Source organism: Bos taurus, chromosome 9 (assembly GCF_002263795.3).
Source record: "Bos taurus isolate L1 Dominette 01449 registration number 42190680 breed Hereford chromosome 9, ARS-UCD2.0, whole genome shotgun sequence".
Lineage (NCBI taxonomy): Eukaryota > Metazoa > Chordata > Mammalia > Artiodactyla > Bovidae > Bos > Bos taurus.
Genome location: NC_037336.1, coordinates 25,428,500 through 25,449,067, shown reverse-complemented (window position 1 = coordinate 25,449,067; position 20,568 = coordinate 25,428,500). Strand labels below are relative to the sequence as shown.

Genomic DNA, 20,568 nt, shown 5'->3' with positions numbered 1-20,568 from the left:
CACTATATAATCATAAGGGATTTGATTTAGGTCATACCTGAATGGTCTAGTGGTTTTCCCTATTTTCTTCAATTTCAGTCTGAATTTGGCAATAAGGCATTCATGATCTGAGCCACAGTCAGCTCCTGGTCTTGTTTTTGTTGACTGTATAGAGCTTCTCCATCTTTGGCTGCAAAGAATATAATCAATCCAATTTCGGTGTTGACCATCTGGTGATGTCCATGTGTAGAGTCTTCTCTTGTGTTGTTGGAAGAGGGTGTTTGCTATGACCAGTGCGTTCTCTTGGCAAAACTCTATTAGCCTTTGCCCTGCTTCACTCCATACTACAAAGCCAAATTTGCCTGTTACTCCAGGTGTTTCTTGACTTCCTACTTTTGCATTCCAGTCCCCTATAATGAAAAGGACATCTTTTTTGGGTGTTAGTTCTAAAAGGTCTTGTAGGTCTTCATAGAACCGTTCAGCTTCAGCTTCTTCAGCCTTACTGGTTGGGGCATAGACTTGAATTACCATGATATTGAATGGTTTGCTTTGGAAACGAACAGAGATCATTCTGTCGTTTTTGAGATTGCATTCAAGTACTGCATTTTGGACTCTTTTGTTGACCATGATGGCTACTCCATTTCTTCTAAGGGATTCCTGCCCACAGTAGTAGATATAATGGTCATCTGAGTTAAATTCACCCATTCCAGTCCATTGTAGTTCACTGATTCCTAGAATGTCGACATTCACTCTTGCCATCTCCTGTTTGACCACTTCCAATTTGCCTTGATTCATGGACCTGACATTCCAGGTTCCTATGCAATATTGCTCTTTACAGCATCGGACCTTGCTTCTATCACCAGTCACCTCCACAACTGCGTATTGTTTTTGCTTTGGCTCTTTCCCTTTATTCTTTCTGGAGTTATTTCTCCACTGATCTCCAGTAGCATATTGGGCCCCTACCAACCTGGGGAGTTCCTCTTTCAGTGTCCTTTCATTTTGCCTTTTCATACTGTTCTTGGGGTTCTCAAGGTAAGAATACTGAAGTGGTTTGCCATTTCCTTCTAATGAGAAGGGAATGGATTTAGTTATATATACAAATAAATAATTTTTCAGATTCTTTTCCACTTTAGATTATTATAAGATATTGAATATACTTCCCTGTGCTATACAGTAGGCCCTTGTTTATCTATTTTCTATACAGTCCTTTAATACTCCTTTATAGGAAGGTACCTATAAGAAGCTCAGAACCCTGACGGTAAGCCACAGCGCCTCACTCCTCTGCCCTTGGGGAAAGTCTGACTTAGTGTAATTGCCCCTAGTTTCCTTTTCTCCCCCAAGCAATGATTGCTTCTCAGTGTTAGCATTTCATCTTAGAGTTCTTTGTTTTTACTTTGCTGCATTTTAAAAATTTACTAGTATGAAATGCATTATGTTCATAGTAAAACAGAGAATAAATTATATTGTAAAAAAAACAGTCAGAGAGATAATTCAAGCCTAAAATCATTCTGTGGGAGCTGAGACCAAGAGGAGGAGGTGAACTGGAGAAGGAGAGATTCAGGAAACAGAATTGACCGGGCTGGGTTGCAGCAGTGACAGGAGATGTAGGAATAAACACTCGTTTTATGTCATTGTGGCCTTTTATTTATTTATTTATTTATTTTAAGACAAATAGAGCATTACAAGAGGTTTTTTGGTTTTTAGGGTTTTTTCCCCCACATTCACAGCCATTAGATGTTAACCATGTTTCATTATTTTCAATCAGCTATCTGTTTAAGATAATTTGCCAGATAATTTTTTTAGTCCACCATGTAAATGTTTACATTTAGGGTCATTGAAAAAGCCTTGGTGAAATAAAGGGGAGTTTATTTTCTTGTAGAACTTTTTGTTTCCAGTTTACCTTAATTTAGTGAGAACAGAACCCTTCTGTGGGAATGTCTTGCAGTGATATTGATTTGAAGAACAAAAGGAAAGGCCTCAAAGATAAAAAGTCATGAAAAGGAATGTTTGAAGAGCATTAACTATACCACATTTATCAGATTGGCAATTATTCCCCCTTCAGTTCAGTTCAGTTCAGTGCCTCAGTCGTGTCTGACTCTTTGTGACCCCATAGACTGCAGCTCACCAGGCCTCCCTGTCTGTCGCCAACTCCCGGAGGAGAGTCACAAACTCTCCATGTCACAAACTCATGTCCGTTGAGTCGGTGATGCCATCCAACCATCTCATCCTCTGTCGTCCCCTTCTCCAGCCTTCAGTCTTTCCAAGCATCAGGGTCCTTTCCAATGAGTCAGTTCTTTGCATTAGGTGGCCAAAGTATTGGAGTTTCAGCTTCAGTCCTTCCAATGAACACCGAGGGCTGATCTCCTTCAGAATGGATTGGTTGGATCTCCTTGCAGTCCAAGGGACTCTCAAGAGTCTTCTCCAACACCACAGTTCAAAAGCTTCAATTCTTCAGTGCTCAGCTTTCTTTATAGTCCAACTCTCACATCCATACATGACTACTGGAAAAAACATAGCCTTGACTAGACGGACCTTTGTTGACAAAGTAATGTCTCTGCTTTTTAATATGCTGTCTAGGTTGGTCATAACTTTCCTTCCAAGGAGTAAGCGTCTTTTAATTTCATGGCTGCAGTCACCATCTGCAGTGATTTTGGAGCCCCCCAAAATAAAGTCTGACACTGTTTCCACTGTTTCCCCATGTATTTGCCATGAAGTGATGGGACCAGATGCCATGATCTTAGTTTTCTGAACGTTGAGTGTTAAGCCAACTTTTTCACTCTTCTCTTTCACTTTCATCAAGAAGCTCTTTAGTTCTTTTTCGCTTTCTGCCATAAGTGTGGTGTCATCTGCATATCTGAGGTTATTGATATTTCTCCCAACAATCTTGATTCCAGCTTGTGCTTCGTCCAGCCCAGGCATTTCTCATGATGTACTCTGCGTATAAGTTAAATAAGCAGGGTAACTATATACAGCCTTGAGGTACTCCTTTCCTGATTTGGAACCAGTCTGTTCCATGTCCAGTTCTAACTGTTGCTTCCTCACCTGCATACAGATTTCTCAAGAGGCAGGTCAGGTGGTCTGGTATTCCTGTCTCTTGAAGAATTTTCCACAGTTTGTGATGATCCACACAGTCAAAGGCTTTGGCATAGTCAATAAAGCAGAAGTAGATGTTTTTCTGGAACACTATTGCTTTTTCGATGATCCAGAGAATGTGAGCAATTTGATCTCTGGTTCCTCTTCCTTTTCTAAAACCAGCTTGAACATCTGGAAGTTCACAGTTCACATATTGTTGAAGCCTGGCTTTGAGAATTTTGAGCACTGCTTTACTAGCGTGTGAGATGAGTGCAATTGTGAGCATTCTTTGGCATTGCCTTTCTTTGGGACTGGAGTGAAAACTGACCATTTCCAGTCCTGTGGCCACTGCTGAGTTTTCCAAATTTGCTGGCATATTGAGTGCAGCACTTTCACAGCATCATCTTTTAGGATTTGAAAGAGCTCAACTGGAATTCCATCACCTCCACTAGCTTTGTTTGTAGTGATGCTTTCTAAGGCCCACTTGACTTCACATTCCAGGATGTCTGGCTCTAGATGAGTGATCACACCATCGTGATTATCTGGATTGTGAAGATCTTTTTTGTATAGTTCTTCTGTTTATTCTTGCCACCATTCTTGTTTATTTTTCTTAATATCTTCTGCTTCTGTTAGGTCCATACCATTTCTGTCCTTTATTGTGCCCATCTTTGCGTGAAATGTTCCCTTGGTATCTCTAATTTTCTTGAAGAGATCTCTAGTCTTTCCCATTCTGTTGTTTTCCTCTATTTCTTTTCACTGATCGCTGAGGAAGGCTTTCTTATCTCTCCTTGCTGCTCTTTGGAATTCTGCATTCAAATGGGAATATCTTTCCTTTTCTCCTTTGCCTTTTGCTTCTCTTCTTGTCATAGCTATTTGTAAGGCCTTCTCAGACAACGATTTTGCCTTTCTTTTTATTCCCCCTTAGGTAAATGTTAAAAATGTATTTCCATGCTTTGAAGAAGGATTTTACAGTGGGCTTCCAGAACTCATAGTATGATTTCCAGTTACAAGGTCAGAATGCTCCAGTCGTATTTATAACCTCCAGATAAGCAAGTTCGCCTAGTTCACTAGTCAGAACAAAAGATGTAACTGATTGTAAAATCAGCAAAGTGTTAAATTGTACTCTGTCTTCTGTTATGCAAGTTTGGTATTGCTATTATGTAGCTTTTTTTTTTTTTGAACTATCAATATGTTTGTCTCTATGGCTTGGCAGTAAAGGTCTGTGTGGAAAAGGGGGGAAAGTGAATGAAACAATGTATCCCATTTTGTTATTTCCACCTGTGAAAAACAGTCTCTAATGAGATGTCCCCAAACAGTGCTGCTGTTCATCGAAACATGTGCCCTAGATCTGAGTGAGTTTAATTATAATGGGAACAGTGAAATGAGGACATTTAGATCAACTTACAGTGGCAAAATTCAGAAGATTAAGCAGCAGCAACTATCTCAGGCTGCAAAGAACTAATTTTGGAAATCTCTTTTCTCTCCTCCCCGGAAGGAATCATTTTAGGAATTGGGCAGTAACATTCATCTCAGGCATGTTTTTGTTAAACCAATATATCAGAAGAAGATTAGCATGTCCTTCTGGATACAGAGATCAGCTGCCTGCATAGACCTCCCTAAGTAAAGAACCGATCTCTGTGTGATACCTAGGTTGTGCATGCGTGCTCAGTCATGTCCAGCTCTTTGTGACCCCTTTGAACTGTAACCCACCAGGCTCCTCTGTCCATGGGAGTCTCCAGGCAAGAATACTGGAGTGAATTGCCCTTTCCTTCTCCAGGGGATCTTCCCCACCCAGGGACGGAACCTTCATCTCCTGCATTGGCAGGTGGATTCTGTTACCACTGACCCATCAGGGAAGCCACCACTGCGTATTAATTTCAACCTCATACAGAAATCTTGATCAAGAAATTGTTTTATTAGGAGTATTATCTGACTTACCTTTGCAAAGAGCTACATACTGTTTTACCTGAAAAAAAAGCAGTTTAAGATGTGAGGGTACAAAATAAAAATATGTTTATTGGGTATAATTCCTTTTTTATGAGTTTCCAATTTTGTTTAGATTGTATTCTTGTTTTGTTTGTTTTTTAACAAGTAAACCTAAAGAGATAGCTAAACTCAGAGATGGGGAGTATATCCATCTATGATTTTTTTTTTTATAGCTGTGCTTTCTCTTATGCCATATACTTATTTATTAGCCAGTGAAAATCTAAGAACTTGCCTGCTCAGTGTTCAATGAATGACAGCCTAGTAGAAATATTTGTTAGAACATGAGACTGTTATCTCAAAAGCTAAGTGTGTTGTATACCATGCCATACTTAGTTCTCATGTCATCATATGATTGTGTTTGGGTATATTCTACTGTTTGTGTGTGTTCTGTTGTTGACACATATTATTTCAACTGATCCTGATAAAATATTGCATTAGATAGCCAAGCCTCAGTGACTTTAACTGTTAAATTGATTTGGCCAACATTACAGAGCAAAGCAGCATAAAATCAAACTTTGTCCCTTTCTGATCCTAGTTATTGCGTTTTCTTCCCAAAACATTTCCTCATCCATTGACCAGCATCAACTTGTGTAGATGCTCAAGGGAGTAAAGGAAGTAGACGTGTGTGAAAAAGCTGACTGCGCCTCGACAGAAGAGGGGAAAAGGGTCCTAATTTTAAAAATGTTTATATATGACCAGCCTGTCTCACACAGCAGAGGCCAAGGCCCTTACTCTTTACATTCTGGGAGGTAAAAACATTCTTAAGAAGGACTAGTGACCCCACTCCAGTACTCTTGCCTGGAAAATCCCATGGACAGAGAAGCCTGGTGGGCTGCAGTCCATGGGGTCTCGAAGAGTCGGACCTGACTGAGCGACTTCACTTTCACTTTTCACTGTCATGCATGGAGGAGGAAATGGCAACCCACTCCAGTGTTCTTGCCTGGAGAGTCCCAGGGACGGGGGAGCCTGGTGGGCTGCCGTCTCTGGGGTCGCACAGAGTCAGACACGACTAAAGTGACTTAGCAGCAGCAGCAGCAGTGAGTACAGAATGACATGTTAGTAAATCAGAATGATAGGTCAACTGGAAAATATTTTGAGTTACTGGATTTCAGTGAATTATGGTAAACCTTTTACACGTCTTTGAGGAGTGAAAAGTTGAAAATGTCAAATAAGTTAATGTTATCAGTCAGCTTTTAATTATACTAAATTGATATTGTCATTATGGCATTGTCTATCCCAAGAAGTTCAGCTCTTTCTTACTACTATCTTACTACTATACTAGGTATAAAGGAAAAGAATTACTCAAATCTGAACCAGCTCACCTTGACAAACCTTTATATTCAGTGTGTGAGTCAATTATAAAGGATTTGTTTTTTATAAATATGCTTGCTCATCAGGCTAAAGGTACCCTTGAGACCAGAAACAGTTAAAAAAGCAACACACTAAAAATGGCATGATAGTAAAGTAGCTGTACATTTTGATAAAAAACATACCCAATGTCTTATAGCCTGTAGAAGAATCTTGTATTTCCTCAGGTCTAAAGCATTTCCAAGTGATGTTTTTGAGATATAAATATTGAGGACATAAAACAGAGGAAAGGCCACAGATCTCCATAAAAGAGTTTTGAAGTGATTAAAAAAGAAAAAATAACAGGAAAGTATAATTAACAATAATATATAAAAATAAACAAAAATGGAAAAAACCCAATAATATAAAGTGTTTTCAGTATCAGTTAATTAGTTTCTCAAAGCCCAATAGCATGAAATTAATATAATTTCTCTTAGCAAATTATTTTTCTAATGTTTTTCCTATTTTTTCCTTCTCACCCTTAGATTGAAAAAGAAAAAGCAAGCCAAACAAAATGCAGAGACAGCCTCAGCTATGGCTGCAAGGACTCATTCTGGAAAAGAAGATGCCAGTAAAGTCATTTTAGAGCAAGACAAGTGCAACATTGCTGTGGAAGAGGAGTACATTACTGATGAGAAAAAGAAGAGAAAAAGTAATCAGTTAAAGGAGATCAGGCGTACAGAACTAAAGAGATATTATAGTATTGGTGAGTATTGGTGGCAACTCTGCAGTATTTTCATTTTAAAACTATAGTAATTTTTTAAAAGATGATAATTTGTTACTGGTTATAGTATATCATATGATAGTATGATATACTCGATTATATATAACAGTGTAGTGTTAGTTGTTCAGTCGTGTCTAACTCTTTGCGACCCCATGCATTGTAGCCCGCCAGGCTCCTCTGTCCATGGCATTCTCCAGACAAGAATACTGGAGTGGGTTGCTGTTCCCTTCCCCAGGGTATCTTCCCAACCCAGGGATCAAACCTGGGTCTCCTGCATTGCAGGCAGGTTCTTTGCCATCTGAGCTGCCAGGGAAGCCCATATAATATTATAATATGCTATATAATAATAATGAGAGCGAGAGGTGGAACTTGAGGACTTTAATATTTGTTACTCTTGCACATGCGCGCTCAGTCATGTCTGACTCTTTGTAACCCATGGACTGCAGCCCACCAAGCTCCTCTGTCCATGGGATTTCCCAGGCAAATATACTGGTGTGAATTGCCATTTCCTTCACTAAGGGATCTTCCCGACTCAGGGATCTCACCTACATCTTCTGAGGCTCCTGCATTGAGCCAGGTGGGAAGCCCAATACAATAGTAACAGTTTATTGAGCAGCTTCTATGTGCTGCCAGGCCTTGTTTTATTGATAAAATCTTATATAAAGAGAAGTACAGTTAAATAAGATTGATGTGTCTTATTTAATCTTATCTTCCAGCATCTAACACAGTGCCTAGCACATAGTGTCTGCTCATAACTATTTATTAAATAATGGTCACGTACCCTGTATGAGAAGTATTTTTCTTAGTGTTTATAGACATATCCATAGAAGTCTTGGTAGAAATGCCTGCACAGTTTGGTATCAGCTAGGCAATAGGAAATGGAGGAGACATGGCCTGGCATCCTTAGATTAAAAAAAACAAAAGACCACGACGATGATGACTTGGAAGATGTAGTTAAGAGGCCTCTTAAGATGAATCCAGTGTCATACAGCATCTGAAGATGATTGTTGCATCTGCATTCGTGTTAGCACCAGTGACTTGTCTAGCGTGATGGAGGTCATACTCCTGTTTCACTTTACCACCCTTCTCATGCCTCCTGATCCTGTCACAGGCAGGATCTGAAGTATGTTCAGAGGTCTCTTGCATTGCAGGCAGATTCTTTGCCATCTAAGCCATCAGGGAAACCCCCTAAAGAAAGGGAACCAGGAAATGAAACTTGATGTGACACAGATTACGGTGTACTGAAGATTGCAGGGCTCAGAACACTAAGGAAGTCTCTAAGAATGAACTGCAGTTCAGTATATGAAACCTGGGCTGGTAGCAGGCACTTGGTCCACAGGGCCCCAGACTTGGTCCCAGTTAATGCCAGTTACCGGGGGACAGATCTGGTCTGTGGGTTTTATATAACGTTCTACTAGTTCTCATCAAAGATACAGGTGGGCTGCCATTGGGATGGTTATAAGTGAGGTTTTGCTGACATTGCTCCTACAAAGGCACAGGCTTCCTGCTACAGATACCTGCCTGCTTTTAACCTGAAGCCATCCAGTATTTTATAAAAAGCTGTAACTGTAAACGCTTTGAAAAAGACTTCTGTGTGATTAATAAGCTCCCTCTTAAAATTTTCAGTGTTGAGTATTATCTCAAAAAGAGAAACAGGGGTAAGCAAAATGGCTGCTCACATCTTTTACAGTGCACACACTGGACATTTGAAAATGTGTGGTTTTTACAGTCACACAGTTTAAAACACTCTCTTCTCATCCTATGTTAAATGCTGGTGCTTACAAAGTATTTTAAAATCAAGACATTTTGCTCTGTAGAGGTTCCCTGAAGGAAGCTGACAGAGTCCTTTCCATTGAGATTTCTCTTTTCATGATGCTCTACTAACTTCAGCTGATGCATTAGGCCAGCTTTTTCACGTGCTGCACTCTGTGGTGTGTGTAGCACTTTGAAACAATACCGTTCACTCTGTTGTTGTTCAGTTGTTGTGTCCAACTCTTTGTTACCCCATTAACTGCAGCATACCAGGCTTCCCTGTCCATCACCAACTCATGGAGTTTACTCAAACTCATGTCCATTGAGTCAGTGATGCCATCCAACCATCGCATCCTCTGTTGCCCCCTTCTCCTCCTGCTCTCAATCTTTCCCAGCTTCAGGGTCTTTTCAAGTGAGTTGGCTCTTCGCATCAGGTGGCCAAAGTATTGCAGCTTCAGCTTCAGCATCAGTCCTTCTATTGAATATTCAGGGTTGATTTCCTTTGGGATTGACTGGTTTGATCTCCTTGCAGTCAAAGGGCCTCTCAAGAGTCTTCTCCAACACCACAGATCGAAAGCATCAATTCTTTGGTACTCAGCCGTTTTTATATAAGTCCCACTCTCACATCCATACACGACCACTTGAAAAACCATAGCTTTGACTAGATAGACCTTTGTCAGCAAAGTGATGTCTCTGCTTTTTAATACTGTCTAGATTTGTCATAGCTTTTCTTCCAAGAAGCAAGCATCTTTAAATTTTAGGGCTGCAGTCACTGTCTGCAGTGATTTTGGAGCCCAAGAAAATAAAGTCTGTCACTGTTTCCTTATTTATTTGCCATGAAGTGATGGGACCAGATGCCATGATCTTAGTTTTTTGAATGTTGAGTTTTAGGCCAACTTTTTCACTTTGACCTTCATTAGGAGACTCTTTAGTACTATTCGCTCTATTCTTTACTTAATTTAAAAAAAATTTATTTATATTTTAACTGAAGGATAATTACTTTACAGAATTTTGTTGTTTTCTGTCAAACATAAACATGAATCAGCTATAGGTCTGCATACTTAATTCTTATTAGACTTCACCAGCCGCCACAGCCATCATTTCTTCCAGGAACCCCACTCTTTCCCTGGACAGGTTAAATTTCCCTTCTGTATTATCATCATGGGTTTACTTACCTTCTTTCCTGTTTGTAGATTGGTGTGGATTAGACCCTGTATTAGCTTTGTTAGTATCTGCTTCCCAAGTGCTCTTTAAATGTGCATTGAGTGGATGAATTATACACATATGAATGAATACTGTGATTGTTTGGACTTTCATGAAAATTCTGGAAGGATATAGGCAACAAAAAAATAGTTTACTCAGAATTATCCTGTGATTTTATTTGGTGACAATAACTAAAGAGATGCCATTATAACTTTTCATCTTCTTTCGAGAATGGCACTAATAACTGGTTTGGAGGTTTCAGGCATTTCCTTAGGAGAACCCAGTGCTTACAGAACACCACTAGGTCGGCCATTGAGTCCCAGGGTTCCTTGTCTTTTCCACATCTTACTCTGCCTGTGTTGGCAGGTTTGCTTGATCTCACGGGGTGGACTTGGCATATTCCCTGTATTTCCACCCAGAAAAGTTGTCTTGTACCACTAGGTGGAGCTTAGACTCAAGTCAAAAGTAATTCCGGTTTAAGTTCTTTTGATGGCACCAGTCTGGGGAGGAGCGATGCTAAAATGGGAGGATCTTGTAAGCCAGATTTGTTGTTGTTGTTGTTTAGGCGCTAAGTTGTGTCCACCTCTTTGCGACCCCACGGACTGTGACCCGCCAACCTCCTCTGTCCATGAGATTTCCCAGGTAAAGAATACTGGAGGGGGTTGCCATTTCCTTCTCCAGGGGATCTTCCCAACCCGGAGATCGAATCTGCATCTCCTGCAGTGGCAGGCAGATTCTTTACCACTGAACCACCACGAAAGCCCTAGCCACATTAAGGATTTGGATTTTATCCTGTATCTGTGGAAGCCGTTGAGGGAACTCTGTAACTCTCTGTTCTAAGAGGATAAATCTAAGGACAGTGGGTGGAAGTGAGCCTGAAGGCAGGTTGGAGACCGGGGCAAAGGAGAAACAGAACCCTAGGGAGAGAATTTGCTCCTAGAAACAGCATTATTTGGTACAGTGTGTGAAGGAGAAAAGGGACAGAGTCAAGAATTGGCAAACTTGAAAACTCAAGAAGGAAAATAGTGAATATGTGTTTGGAGCTATTTTAGAGGTACCAAGTAGATTTGTTTAGAGGGGTCTGAATTTCAGGTGAAAGGCCTGGAAATTGCTACTTCAAGGTGTAAGGTGAATACATATATGCCGGTGCCAGCCGGCAAAGTTGATCAGGTCCCAAGAACGTGCATGGCGGGGCTGAGAAAGGAAACTACGGCAAAAGAATTCTACAACAAAGATGGGGTCGAGAGGTTCAGACACGTCTCCACAAAGGGAAGCGGTCTGACACCAACTTTATTCAGCATCTTATATTTATACAGAAAAGTGTGAGAAAGACAAGACAATTGACATTTTTTCTTGGTTGACCTATACATCTTACAAACAGTCACAAGAAATCTTGAGAGCATGGGAATGGCACCCTGTTATTATTTCTTACACCAGATAACATTTCCCTGTGTGTGAGAAGTTTGTCCAGAACTCCAGGTGTCTGCAGTAAATAAGTGCCTAATCTCTGGGGTGGCGGGACAGAGAGCTATGTTTGCAAGCAAACCCTCAAGGACTGAGGCAGCTCCCAGAGCTTGTGTCCTTCGGACAAAGGACCCCATTCTCATGGGCAGCTCCCCGCACATATAAAAGACACAATCCAGGGAAAACAGAAAGTCGAAACAAAAAGTTAATGGATGACAAATGATAATGAGTTTATAGAAAAACAGACTAGGAGGATCTGTAACGGTAGGCTGATTTTTGTTTTCTCTGGGTACAGAAATTACAAAAGAGTTTTGTTTTCTTCATTTTTTTCTGCATCACACAGTTTAAAGTTATTTTTAATACCAATCAGAAAATTATAGCGAACTGAATAATGTAACAGAGCAAACCCAAGGGCTTTAGAAAAAGATTAGACAAATGTAAAGTTCTATTATCAATATAAAATAATTACTTCCTGTTGGCATCTGTTTCCACATCTATAATATTACCTACTTGATTTAAGGAAGCATATTTTGACAAAATAATATTTTTAGCTCTTTAGATTTATCTGTGCCTCATGTAAGCCTTGGATAGCAATTCCTCACTCCTACCACTTAGAAGAACACAAGAGCTAAGATGCTGATTGAAGATGTTATGGAAAGACTGAATCACGAGAATTGCCTGTAACAAAATGATAACCACCTCCAAAAATGCTTTGTTTTTGAGGAGGGGAAATGGGAGTAATTTCCTTGAGGCAGAGATGGCATCAGATAAATGGAGATCTAGCACCTGCTGTAGCACCGGGCACATGGGAAGCATCCCAACAAAAGCTTCTGACATAAGTGAGCTCAGTTCTTCCGTGCCTGCCCCGGTATTTGCTGATAGAGCTCCTTACTCAGTTATTCTGTGTACTTATATAAACCCTTAAGGAATTGTTTGATCACAGTATATTTTTTACAGTTTTATATTTTAATAATATGTTAATATATTTTTCAAAATTTGCTCTTATAGTTAAATTTGACACAAGTAGTAGTAATATTTACATATGTTTCAAAAGATGTTTGGTCCATATCACAGTATCAAAATATATTGAGTGGCATGAATTAAATATATCTCAAAATTCTCTTATATTAAAGGAATACATTATTCCTTTACATTAGAAGAGTATACATCTTTGCTTCTATGGAAGTGAAGATAGGAATGGGAATTTTATAAATGTGGATACTGTCTCAGTGGGAAGTTCTTCAAACGGAAACATAGATATAGAGATGTAAGACCTAAAAGAGAAAAGTTTTATAAATATGGGAGGCAAGACTAAATTGGAATAAAATAAATCACTGTGTTTTTGTAGTATGTTTATGTAAAAGATTAGTAAGAATCCTGAATGGTAAAGTAGATATTTTAAGAGAATTAGGAGGTGATTTTGACAAACAGAAAACACTTAGGTATGAGTATGGTTAGTTTTGTGGTTATAGCAATAAAGATTTATTTAGAGAAAACCTCTGCAGTATAAAGAATGAATTTAGCTTTTCAACAATAAATCTGTAAAGTCTAAAGCATTTCAAATTGTAACTTTCCTTCCTGAGTTCAAAAGAAACTTAACAAGAGTAAAAGAAATGAACTTCTCCACTTTTCCTTTGTTAAACATTTTTGGGGTTTGCCACGCAATACAAGTAACCAACTACTGAATTATTTCTCACGATGGCAACCCTAAGACTTTTCCTCATACAGATTATTTTGCCTTGGGGTATTTTTTAACCACACATGTGAAGATTTCCCATCTGTCATTTATTATTGTTTCACTTTGCAAGTTCAGAAAGCCAAAGCTGTGCTATTTTGATAAGTTAATTCCTACACGTAAAATTAGGTCAAACCACAGACCTACAATAGCATTATTCTTCTGTTCAAAAATAATGTTCATTCTAGTACTTCAGAGTTCAAATTAAAGGGTTAAAATGGACTTTGATGTGAAAGGAAGATATCAAGACCCTAATTCATAATTTTTAAAAATCAAGCAGGATACTCGAGGGACTAGGGTATAACATAAATTGAAATGATTAAGGTGGAAATAATTGGGCCTGTGCTTCTTGGGGCCATTAAGGAAATCGAACTAATGTTTAAAGTGAAGTCTTCTCATGAAAGCCTAGGTGGTGAACAGGTCCAATCTGATGAGTGCCCCGGAAAAGTGCTTTCATGAGCGAAACTTACAGTTTAGTTCAGTTCAGTCGCTCAGTCATGTCCAACTCTTTGTGACCCCATGAACCAAAGCACGCCAGGCCTCCCTGTCCATCACCAACTCCCGGAGTTTACCCAAACTCATGTCTATTGAGTCAGTGATGCCATCCAGCCATCTCATCCTCTGTCATCCCCTTCTCCTCCTGCCCTCAATCTTTCCCAACATCAGGGTCTTTTCTAATGAGTCAGCTCTTTGCATCAGGTGGCCAAAGTATTGGAGTTTCAGCTTCAACATCAGTCCTTCCAATGAACACTCAGGACTGATCTCCTTTAGGATTGACTAGTTGGATCTCCTTGCAGTCCAAGGGACTCTTGAGTCAAGAGTCTTCTCCAACACCACAATTCAAAAGCATCAATTCTTCAGCGCTCAGCTTTCTCCACAGTCCAACTTTCACAATCCAACTCTCACATCCATACGTGACCACTGGAAAAACCATAGCCTCGACTAAACGGACCTTTGTTAGCAAAGTAATGTCTCTGCTTTTTAATATGCTATCTAGGTTGGTCATAACTTTCCTTCCAAGGAGTAAGCATCTTTTAATTTCATGGCTGCAGTCACCATCTGCAGTGATTTTAGAGCCCCCAAAAATAAAGTCAGCCACTGTTTCCCCATCTATTTGCTGTGAAATGATGGGACCAGATGCCATGATCTTCGTTTTCTGAATGTTGAGCTTTAAGCCAACTGTTTCACTCTCCTCTTTCACTTTCATCAAGAGGCTCTTTAATTCTTCACATAAGGGTCAAAGTGACCTGCATATCTGAGGTTATTGATATTTCTCCCGGCAGTCGTAATTCCAGCTTGTGCTTCTCCCAGCCCAGCGTTCCTCATGATGTACTCTGCATAGAAGTTAAATAAGCAGGGTGACAATATACAGCCTTGACGTACTCCTTTTCCTATTTGGAACCAGTCTGTTGTTCCATGTCTAGTTCTAACTGTTGTTTCCTGACCTGCATACAGATTTCTCAAGAGGCAGCTCAGGTGGGCTGGTATTCCCATCTCTTTCAGAATTTTCCACAGTTTATTGTGATCCACACAGTCAAAGGCTTTGGCATACTCAATAATGCAAAAGTAGATGTTTTTCTGGAACTCTCTTGATTTTTCCATGATCCAGTGGATGTTGGCAATTTGATCTCTGGTTCCTCTGCCTTTTCTAAAATCAGCTTGAACATCTGGAAGTTCAAGGTTCACGTATTGCTGAAGCCTGGCTTGGAGAGTTTTGAGCATTACTGTACTAGCGTGTGAGTTGAGTGCAATTGTGAGGTAGTTTGAGCATTCTTTGGCATTGCCTTTCTTTGGGATTGGAATGAAAATACCTTTTCCAGTCCTGTGGCCACTGCTGAGTTTTCCAAATATGTTGACATATTGAGTGCAGCACTTTCACAGCATCATCTTTTAGGATTTGAAAGAGCTCAACTGGAATTCCATCACCTCCGCTAGCTTTGTTTGTAGTGATGCTTTCTAAGGCCCACTTGACTTCACATTCCAAGATGTCTGGCTCTAGGTGAGTGATCACACGATCGTGATTATCTGGGTCGTGAAGATTTTTTTGTATAGTTCTTCTGTGTATTCTTGCCACCTCTTCAAAATATCTTCTGCTTCTGTTAGGTCCATACCATTTCTGTCCTTTATTGTGCCCGTCTTTGCATGAAATGTTCCCTTGGTATCTCTAATTTTCTTGAAGAGATCTCTAGTGTTTCCTATTCTATTGTTTTCCTCTATTTCTTTGCAGAAGAGCTCGTTATATTTAAGCAGAAATACTGGGAAAACTGAACTTAAACTGTTGCCAATGTTTGCAGGTTATGGATTAATGGTATAAATAAATAGGTGAAAAAATAAAAACCTTAACAAAATGTTCCCTTCAAAGGAGCAAAGAGGAGAGGCACAGACTTCTCCACAGCAGCGAACAGCAGAGGAATTAAACTTCTTTAGAATTGTGAAGTGAAAGTTGTTTTCCAGATTCAAAGATAACAACATCCTCAGACATACTAAGGTCTCAGGAAACAGACCTTTTGTGTCATTCCTTTCTTAAAATAAAGTTACTGAGCGGGAGTGATGTTCTTTTCTGAGACACATGTCGAAATGTAGTCCTCAAGAATGAAAAAGTCATTGTATAAAAGAATTGTTGGTGGTCAGTATTGTAACTAATTAAACATAAAATTTAAAAATACATAATAATCATTGTAAATGTGGCTTTAAATATGACTATAAAAAAGCATCACCCTTCTTTTTTCTAGCTTTATTGAGATATCATTGACATAAAATTGTGTAGGTTAATGTATACAGTATGTTGATATATGGATATATTGCAAAATGATTACCACCCTGGAATTAGCTAATGCCTTCATTTGGTCACATAATTACCATCTCTTTTGTGTGGTGGGAACATCTAAGATCCACTCTCTTAGAAACTTTTAAGTATAAGGTACAGTATTATTAACTGTGATCACCACGCTGTTCACTAGATCCTCAGAACCTATTTGTCTTATCATATCCCTGGAAGTTTGTACCCTGATCAGCGTCTCCCTGTTTTCCCCCGCCCTACCAGTTCCTGCTAATCTGGCTGAGTTTTGCTCAAGGGAAACTCCTTCCTTTTCCTCTCACAACTCCAGGCCTCCCACTAACACAGTGTATTGTAACCCGTTCTGGTCACTGAGCAGAGCAGCTGTGTCTGACAGAACCTGCTGTACTCTGAGTTCAAGTTGAGAGTCTAGTCCTTTTATGATCATGGTGCTCTGCATCATGCAAATCTTGTTTCCTGCTCAGTCAATTGTGTGATACCCACTTTGTGTTACGAGAAATCTCACTGTCGGTGGAACACTCAAATGTGGTTTGGGCTGAGAGAAGGACAGCAGTTCAGACTCAACAGGGTTAGTGATTTTTCAGTTGGAGTGATTTTGAAAAATCAAATTAGAACTGACCTGAGGAGTTTGCAAAGGAAAAATACTGACAGGAGGAATGTGATTGGGTCTTTTTTGGAAGGCAGTCTGGTCACTTTTATCAGGAGTTTTACTTTGGCACACTCTTTGACCCAACAATTCTTTTTGCAGAAGCTTACCCTAAGGAAATGATTGTGTGTGTCGATAGATTTGACCATAGAGACTATCACTGCATTGTTTAAAATAGTGGGAAAATTAAGATAACATTAATAACTTAACATGGAATACTATTTGTCATTTTTTAATGATGAAAACCGGTTGATGATGTGGGAAATTTTCACAGAATACTGTTACAGTGGAAAGGGAGGTTGGCAATAGGGTATAGACTATGATTCCATTTTTGTTTAAAAGAAGGAGAGCTGCTGAAAGAAAGTACATTTACCATAAATCAGATGTTTCTCTCTGAACCAGGGTAAAATGGGTTCTTTTGTTCCACTGTATTTTCAAATGACCACAGATAGTTTTGATTTATATAGAATTGTTTTTCACATTTCCTAAAATTTCTCCTAAGGCTGAAATGTACTCAGTTAAGGCCTAGATCTATTTATACAAAAGGGAAAAAGACATTTTGAGAAAATTTTTTTTCAGAGGGTGGGAAGGTGAGGAGAAGCAGCATCAGACATGAGGGAGAGTAGAAAGAATGTTTTGGGTGAGTGTCTCCTGTGGGCTAGATGCTTTAATTTCATTATTTAATTTTCTAATCATCATGATCTACTGCAGGCAGTAGTAGCCTGTATTGTAAATGAGGAAATCTAGAAGCTGAAAAACTTTCAGAAGGTCCCACTGCAGCTCTGTGTGAAGCCGGGTTCAAGCCCAGCTCTGTGATACTGAAGCCCCAGCGAAGCCTCCCTCATCTTTCTTGCTTTCCCCCCAATCTACTGTGAGAGAAAAATAAGGCAAGAGTTAAATAACATTTTCATGTCTTCTCCCCTGCCCTAAGAACATTGTTCTATCTTAGTGAGGAATAAAAAGGTGACTATGCATGGAATTTCCTTTCTCCTTGAGCTGTAATGAATGTGATGATAAGGTTGAAAGTTCTCACTTAATTACCTGACCCAGTCACATATGTAGTTACATTCAGAACACTCAGTGACTTTACAACTAAATCAAATGCGGAGAGAAATAACTGGTTCCTCGGAGTCAGAGTGAGACTAGTTCGCTTATTCCACAGCATCGTGTCGGTGGTGTAGTGGTGAATCTTCATTCATTCTGCATACGGGTGAGGGCGTGATCAGAGCGGAGGGTGGTACTGGGCTCTGAAGTAGAGGGTTCTGTGAGAGACAGCTCCTCCTCTGCCCTTCTTCCAGCCTAGGTTTTACTTCAGCGTGACTCATTTTAATCGAGGACTGTAGTGCTTGTGATGTGCTTGAAGGAAGGTAAATAACACCTACTGAAGACATTTCCCTTTGTGTCAACAGAGGATGAAACATGGTGTTCATACTGAGTACAGAGTTCCTCCTCAAGTTCCCAGACTCTCCAGGCTCTTTATGGCATGGCTATCTAAAACTTTATTAATGGTTTATGATCAGTTATTCCAGAAATTACCCTTAGAATGCTAAACAACAATACTGAATGTTTTAATTGCACTCTTGACTGAGGCAGGCTAGTGATATGGAAAGTGTGTATCATCAATAGAGAAAATATGATATCTTTAAGCAAAGACAAGTCCTATGTTTTCTTCAAGAATATTTATGACTTGACATTTTACTGTTAAATCTTTGATCCATCATCTGCTTTGACCTCAGAGCGATATGGTTTTATCTCCAAACGTTAGCTAGTGCTCACCATTATCATTTGATAATAGTCCGTAAGTTTTCCTGAGTCCTTTCTTTGAACTTTGTGGAGTGCTTTACTGGATTGAATTGCCGTATCTAATCCTTACAGTAACTCTCTGGGAGAGTCCATTTGGCATTCCCATTTTACACCCTGAGAAACCGCTGTAAGTCACTTGTCCAAGGTCACGCAGTGAGTCAGGGACAGACAAGGATTCATTCTGTGTGCCTGATACCAGAGCTTCCACTATAACACAAAGGTAGACATTTATGTGAAAATGGAGCCTTTTCTTACTGGTTTTAAAGTGTCACGCAAGTGTATGTTCCTCGGTTCTTTGTCTTGTCACAACAAAGATTTGGAGCAATGGACATTAAAGCCCTCGGCGCGTCACAGCTCTCGGGTCTTGGACAAATTGTGCTACAGCTCTTAGGCAAATCAGTGTTACAGCTCTATTTTATTTAGAAAATAGCAGGAGAAGCCAAGACTTGAAGAGAAGAGAGTGGAGGAGTGCGTGGGGAGGGAGGGAGAGAGAGAGTGAGAGAGAGAGAGAGCACATGCATGCGGAAGAGAGAGTCCATGAGAAAGCGCTTTGGCTCCTCCTTTTATATGTTTTTTTCCTCCACCTGGGCCTGCCCTATGCAAATTGGGCTTAGCCAGGAGTGCTGTTTGTTCTGTTTGTTCTGCCTGAAGTCTTCACTCTGGTCCTCGGACCTTCCTTGTCTTTTAGCCATCGCCATTTTGGACTCCTTTTCCTTATTCTACCTGCCTAACAAAAGGTACCTTTATTTTACATGAAATTCTTTCAATACCAGGCTTCCCTGGTAGCTCAGATGGTAAAGAATGTGCCTGCAGTGAAGGAGACCCAGGTTCAATCCATGGGTTGGGAAGATCCTATGGAGAAGGAAATGGCACCCCATTCCAGTATTCTTGCCTGGGAAATCCCATGGACCGAGGAGCCTGGCAAGCTGAGGTCCATGGGATCTCAAAGAGTTGGACACAACTAAGTGACTTAACATACACACTTTCAATACAGCTCTGACATTTGCTTGTTTCACTACAATGTTTTAATTGCTGTGGCTTTATAATCATGTGTTTTAACATGATACAGTATTGTTCTTGTTTAGTCTCTCAGTTGTGGCAGACTCTTCTTGACCCCATGGACTGCAGCACACCAGGCTTTCCTGTCCTTCACTATCTCCTGGAGTTTCCTCAAACTCATGTCCACTGAGTCGATGAAGCCATCCAACCATCTCATCCTCTGTTCCTCCCTTCTCCTCCTGCCTTCAATTCCTAGCATCAGGGTCTTTTCAAGTGAGTCAGGTCTTCTCATCAGGTGGCCAAAGTATTGGAGCTTCAGCTTCAGCATCAGTCTTTCCAATGAATATTCAGGGCTGATTTCCTTTAGGATGATATAGTATCAGATCAGATCAGATCAGTCGCTCAGTTGTGTCTGACTCTTTGCGACCCCATGAATCACAGCACACCAGGCCTCCCTGTCCATCACCAACTCCCGGAGTTCACTCAGACTCACGTCCATCGAGTCGGTGATGCCATCCAGCCATCTCATCCTCTGTCGTCCCCTTCTCCTCCTGCCCCCAATCCCTCCCAGCATCAGAGTCTTTTCCAATGAGTCAACTCTTCTCATGAGGTGGCCAAAGTACTGGAGTTTCAGCTTTAGCATCATTCCTTCCAAAGAAATCCCAGGGCTGATCTCCTTCAGAATGGACTGGTTGGATCTCCTTGCAGTCCAAGGGAGTCTCAAGAGTCTTCTCCAACACCACAGTTCAAAAGCATCAATTCTTCGGCGCTCAGCCTTCTTCACAGTCCAACTCTCACATCCATACATGACCACAGGAAAAACCATAGCCTTGACTAGACGAACCTTTGTTGGCAAAGTAATGTCTCTGCTTTTGAATATGCTATCTAGGTTGGTCATAATTTTCCTTCCGAGGAGTAAGCGTATTTTAATTTCATGGCTGCAGTCACCATCTGCAGTGATTTTGGAGCCCAGAAAAATAAAGTCTGACACTGTTTCCACTGTTTCCCCATCTATTTCCCATGAAGTAATGGGACTGGATGCCATGATCTTCGTTTTCTGA

At 40.2% G+C, this 20,568-nt stretch overlaps 1 protein-coding gene across 11 annotated transcripts in view; it reads left to right on the top strand.

Annotated features, from left to right (window-relative positions):
- NCOA7 (nuclear receptor coactivator 7) overlaps positions 1 to 20,568 on the top strand; it is a 161,884-nt gene that overhangs the window by 71,262 nt on the left and 70,054 nt on the right. For 10 of the 11 annotated variants that reach the window (XM_024996940.2, XM_005210720.5, XM_059890078.1 and 7 more), the window contains one exon: positions 6,870 to 7,090. In XM_024996940.2, the coding sequence (XP_024852708.1) occupies positions 6,919 to 7,090 (172 nt within the window). In that variant the 5' untranslated portion in view covers positions 6,870 to 6,918. Of the gene's footprint in view, positions 1 to 6,869; positions 7,091 to 9,864; positions 10,706 to 20,568 lie in introns of those variants that run through there. The other variant, XM_059890079.1, reaches the window with a different exon arrangement.